Consider the following 6,000-nt stretch of genomic DNA (forward strand, 5'->3'; position numbering starts at 1 on the left):
GGAATCAACTCGACGGCAGTGGGTTTGGTTTTTATGTGTCTTAGAGCTCTTTCTCAGTGTATATGTATCTACTACATTCTTTTAAAATGTTTATTCATTCCCTTTTGATGGGCTTTTGATTTGTTTCTTCTTTTTTCTTTTTCTTTTTTTCTATTACAAACAATGTTGCAATAAACATCCTTGTACATACCTTCTGTTCTGGGAGTCTCCAAGGTCATCCCCACAGTCAGAGATTTGCTAGAAGGACTCATGAGACTCTACGTAGAGTTGTACTAGTGGCTAAGATTTATTATAGTGATGTAGTAAGGATACTCATGGTGACCCCGTGTGTGCAGAGTAGAACTGCTCCATAGAGTTTTCAAGGCTATGACCTCTAAGAAACAGATTGCCAGGCCTTTCTTCTGAGGTGCTTCTGAGTGGGTTTGAACCACCAACCTTTAGGTTAGTAGTGGAGCGCTTAACCAGTTGCGCCACCCAGGGACTTCTTTTTTTAGTAAGGATAAGAGAAAAAGAGTCTAGAGGAACCCATGAGCAGGCTTCATTATGCACTTTCTCTTCCATGAGGGGTCACACAGAGCACCCTCTTCTACCAGCAGCAAAAATGCAGCAAAAATGTGTGCAATGTTTTTGCCCAGGGTAGCCCATTGGAGACTCAGTGTTCAAGGATTTTATTGGGTGCTGGTCACTTAGGCAGTCTTTGCCTAGTATGTACTTAAATTGCGAACCCTTAGGAGAAATGCAGGTGTTCAGCATAATTACATTGTTTGTATATATTGTCTAAGCACAGTGAGCCACCCTTATGAGTTAAGGAATGATGGTGACACTCCCTGAATCCAAGTACCCAGATGCTAGTCAGGAGCCAACCTTGCAAACAGAACCTTACAAAGATAATAGTCTCAGGCCTATTATGTTGACCCTTTTCTGCATACCTTCCTATGTAGATATGCAGATATTTTTAGGGTAGATTGATACTATGAATTGTTGGATATATGGTCAATAGATATGTATTGAATTAAATTGGACAGTGCCTGTGGGAAAATATTATTTATTTAAAATCAATTACTTATAAGTGAACTTTTGCAATATAATCCTGTTCATGAGTTTGGTATTTCCTGTAGTTAATGAATGATACTGTATACTCCAGAAAGAAACTACACTTACAAATGGGTAGCCTTAATAAAAAAGAAATGAAAAGTTCTTATCCTCATTTAGCACTACAGGGAATTGAGATTGAGATGTGTTTCAAAAAGAGAACTCTCTGTCAATGTTAATCTTTGAAATAGAAGTTTAATAAAAGGCTTTTTTTTAAGGAATAAAATGTTATTTTCAACTTTATTCAGATTTGTAGAAAAGTGCTACACCGCCACATGCTCATATTTCGACTGCCAAACTTACAGATGTTAGATGGAATTCCTGTGAATCCAGATGATAGGGCAAAAGCTGAATTTCATTTCTCTGAACTACAGGCAAAGAAAAATTCGGTAATAATTGTATTATTTACATTTTTCCTTTTGAAATATGTAAATTATTAATACATGAATTTTGACTTGAATGTTTAAATCTTGGCTGTGATGTTTCTGTATATTATATTAGTATCTATTTTGTGATTATTATCAAAGAAAGCTTGATCTAGTGAATAGAGCACACACACACACACGCGCACACACTCCAAGTTCCGTTTTTTAATAATGTACTTTAACCTAAGGAAAATTATTTAATACGTTTGTGTATCTTCCTCAATATCGGATGATGCTAGAAGATATGAAGTTATAAACATAAACTAACAGTAAAACTGTTTCATTTAGGCAGATAGGAAGGGAAGGAAGGAATTCTAAGCTCAACTCTCTGGACCGTGTAGTTCACCCAACAAGGAAGAAGTGTCTTCTTTTCTTGTACACTGGCAGAATAATTGGGCCTTTTGCCCATGCACCTTAAGAAAAGTATATGGCCATAGCAGGAAAGAGATTTAGAGAGAGAAAAATCATAAAAAGCATATCATTAGGAAATGCTGTCATCTATAGTTTTGTAACAGAGAAGTGACGTTATTAGAGCTGTGCCTTTGCAAGGTTTGAGGAAGGAGAAACTGGAGGCAGGAAACCAATTAAGAAGCTTCAAGAATAATTGAGGAGAGATGTTTTGAAGACCTGAGGTGAGAGTGGTGGTAGGGCAGTTAGATTGTAAGTGAACCTCTGAAGTAAGCCAAAGCCAGAGAGCAAGGACATTGGAGTCAGTGAACAAAGGTCACGTTTTAAAAGTCATGTTGAAGAAGTAAGAGAGAAGACTGTTGTAGATGCCCTCCTGATGGCCTTCACTTAACTACCTCGCTGGGTTAACTGGCATTCTCCATTCCCACTATAAAACAAGCTAACTGATCCCGAGAGCACACTGAATTCTTAATACTCACAGGCAACCAGAGTAGACTCCTCCCTAGTCCACTCTGCCTTCAACAATAGATTCATATACTTATCAAGAGTTGCCTGTGGTTTGTCAAAAATCTGTTATGCCAGTTCTTGTTATTTTAAATAAACATAAATCGTAAGTGCAAAATTTAATTTACTATCTCTATGTTTCTGTAAAAACCAAATAGGATATTTTGGAAAGTCTGGATAAAGATCACACAAACACACATGCTGTCAAATTATGTGTGAGAGAAAAAAATCTGTAAGATATGGGAAAAATAAAAATAAAAATTCAGGCAAAATAGTGGGAAAACTGTAAAAAAAAGTTTTGATTATTATGTTCAAATTTCCTACGCATCTTTAAATTCTTGCTACTTTAAAGAAACCAAAATTAGAAATTGTAGGCAAAACCTCTTAAGGGCATGATTTATCAAAGAAAAAGAACAATCAGATAAAATACCAATCAAGGGATACTTACTTACAGAAAAAGCCTTGGCCCTTCATCAAAAGATTGATGAATACCTGTACTTTTATATGTTTTAAATGAAGATGAATATGATTTATACATATAATTTTAATGACTCCCTGACTTTTTAATTAACCCTCACTTTTTTTATTAACCTCAACTTATTTTAATTAACAGAGGGCTTCTATTGTAGGTCAAAATGGCTACAGAGTACAGTGTTAATAAAGGTTCTTTAGGCAAAGAAATCAGTGTCATGTGTAAGAATTTAACCATGTTTCCACTTAGTCTGTATGTAAATATTTTATTTAAAATTTGTATTTTTGATTCATCTATACATGGTTGGAGCCCTGGTGGCACAGTGGTTAAGTTATACAGCTGTTAACCAAAAAGGCTGGCAGTTCAAATCCACCGGCTGCTCCGTGGAAACCCTATGGGACAGTTCTACTCTGTCCTTTAGGGTCGCTGTGGGTCAGAATGCACTTGACGGCAACGGGTTTGGGTTTTTTTGGTTGTTGTTGTTATACTTGGTTAGTAAAATAAAGGAGGTATTTTAAGTCTTTATTTTGGAAAACTCTATTTTAAGATTCAGTAGTAATTGTCATTTTCATGGCCAGAACAAAACTGAGCCATTGTTTCTTCTAGCTGTTCAGAAAACAAAAGAACAGAAAACTTTTTAATTTTATCAGTTTAATCTAGTGTTTTTCTTTGTTTCAGTTGCTGTTGTTCTTTCTTTTATAACAGAAGATAAAGAAAGAGTAAATGAAATCTAAAGTTTTCTTTAAAACCAAAACATTTTGATGCTTTAGTTTCAGAAGAAAATTTGACAGCATTCTAGGTTCATGATGAGAAGACACTCCCACAAAGGAATTAGGAAATTTGGTACTGACAAGTTTTAGTAAAATGCTGGTGATCTTAGAACTCAGAACAAAGCTGCATTCTTGGTAACACTTACTGAAGTATGAGGGAAAATGACAGTTTTACACAAATGGCAAAGCCTGCATGTCTGAATGAGTTAGATCATATGTTTTGAATTCATATTTTTAAAAGTATAAGCAAGGCCAGTCTTAACGAAGGCAGAGCAGGCATAAATTTCTAGGGAAATTTAGTACCCTACCTAAAATCCTTCTCCTCTCCATTTGCTGATTCCTAAAATTCTTTTGAAAGCCTCTTAATCCTTGACTAGCTTAAAATTTAAACACTATTTGGAGAGTTAGCACATTCTTTGAAACTGATTGTTAAATGTTTTTCTTAGTCCCCATTTTACTGTTTGTTTTGAACAATAATTAACTACAAGGCACCTAATGAGGTAGTGTGAGGAATACAAAAATAGAAGAAACATTACAAAAGTTGAAATGTCTTAATTTTCATTTTTTCAATTCCACACTTAACCTCGTTACTTTGGAAAGAAGGTGGTGCCATCAAACAGTAGACTCTAGTAATGAGTACAACCCAATCTGAAAAGAAAGGACAGAAGTTTCCGAGGGAGGTTAAGGGCCTCAAAGGCTCTATTCTTCAGTTTCGCCTAGTACCAACTCTAGGTGTAGACTAGCATTTAACTTCTGACTAAGTTGATTGTCAGCCGATGCTTGTGGTAAGCACTAAACTTATTGATCTGAGTTTTGGAGGTGAGGCGTTTTTAACTTTTATTTTATTACATAGTTCGTTCCTGTTACCAACTCTCCGATGGATGGTGGATCTTTTGGCCAAGTGAAAGCTCCTCCCATAAAAATAACAAATGTAATTCTGCCTGGTGGATTTAACCATTACTTGGGATCTGACTTCACTTTAACTCCTGAAGTTGAAGGTATTTTGACAAACACCTTCAGAGTGAATGTAAAAGAAACACTTCATTTGAAACAAAAATCTCTCTTTGATTTCTAATATTATTACTGAAAATTGCATGTTTTAAGTTTACATTTCCTAAAATTACATGTCTGTTCAAGTTTTATGTGGTCATTCTGATTTCAAAGAGACTATAGTATTTGTTGATTCTGCTCAGCTACTAGTATGTTCTAACTAAATATTTGCTCACAATTTGAACCCTGTGATACTTGCACCACTATTTCCTGATGTCTTTCCAAAGCTTTTATTTCATTTTGTGTATTTCAGAGCAAACTGCTACTAAAACCAGTTCATTAGTATGACCTGCTAAAAGTAGAAGTCAGAGGTTAAAAAATATTGGTAATAGTAAAATCTTGGGATACAAAGAGAAAGTCAGACTTTTTCCTTGAAACCACTAGTAAAATATTCATGAAGCTAATAGTAGGCAAGAGATTCAAGCGAAGGAGCTTTAAAGGAGAAAATGTATTAAAGGGACAGGGCACAAAAATGGATTATCATATGCATTTTAATTCAAGCATAAAACAAGACTTTTCCCTAATCCCACATCTTCACTGGCTGTCATCATGGCTGAAATGGGGATAGCTGCAACACTGCTACTCCTTCTCTGAGGGCTCACCTCTGCCATTTCTTTTAACTTCTCACTTTGTCCTCAGGCCACTATTAGACAATAAACCTGAATATCACAATAATTATAAAATGGTCTAAGAGCCTAGTAAGAATAGGAGATAGCTCTATGTGGTTTAAGAATTTAAAGGATACCCAGTTAAAAGAACACAGCATAATTTATTCTGCTAAGATGTTTTAGTAACTTATTTTTCATACTTCTGCATTTTTATGGTGTCAAACTTTTAGCATAGTAAGGATCTTTATGCGTTTGTGCAATAGATTTAATTGTGAACAAAACTGACATGTTTTTGTTATTGTTGTAAAGTGCCATCAGGTAGGTTCTGACTCACAGAGACCCTATGTACCACAGAAGGATACACTGCCCTGTCATGCACTATCTTCAGTCACTGCTGTGTTTGAGCCCATTGTTGCAGACACTATGTCAATACATCTTGTTGTGGGTCTTCCTCTTTTTCACTGACCCTCTGCTTACCAAGCATGATGTCATTCCCCAGGGACTGGTCCCTCCTAATAACATGTCCAAAGTACATGAGACAAAGTCTCGCCATCCTTGCTTCTAAGGAGCATTCTGGCTGTGCTTCTTCCAAGACAGATTTGGTCATTCTTCTTGCATTCCATAGTATATTCAATATTCTTTTCCAACACCATAATTCAAAGGCATCAATT

General features: G+C 35.7%; 1 protein-coding gene across 1 annotated transcript in view; it reads left to right on the forward strand.

Moving 5' to 3' along the window:
- The window catches only part of LRRC9 (leucine rich repeat containing 9), a 146,591-nt gene that overhangs the window by 110,617 nt on the left and 29,974 nt on the right, over positions 1-6,000 (forward strand). Inside the window, exons 30-32 of the mRNA XM_004371101.2 lie at positions 1,341-1,481; positions 4,525-4,669; positions 5,560-5,563. Coding sequence (XP_004371158.1) covers positions 1,341-1,481; positions 4,525-4,669; positions 5,560-5,563 — 290 coding nt within the window. The remainder of the gene's footprint in view (positions 1-1,340; positions 1,482-4,524; positions 4,670-5,559; positions 5,564-6,000) is intronic.

Source organism: Trichechus manatus, unplaced genomic scaffold (genome assembly GCF_000243295.1).
Source record: "Trichechus manatus latirostris isolate Lorelei unplaced genomic scaffold, TriManLat1.0 scaffold00010, whole genome shotgun sequence".
NCBI lineage: Eukaryota > Metazoa > Chordata > Mammalia > Sirenia > Trichechidae > Trichechus > Trichechus manatus.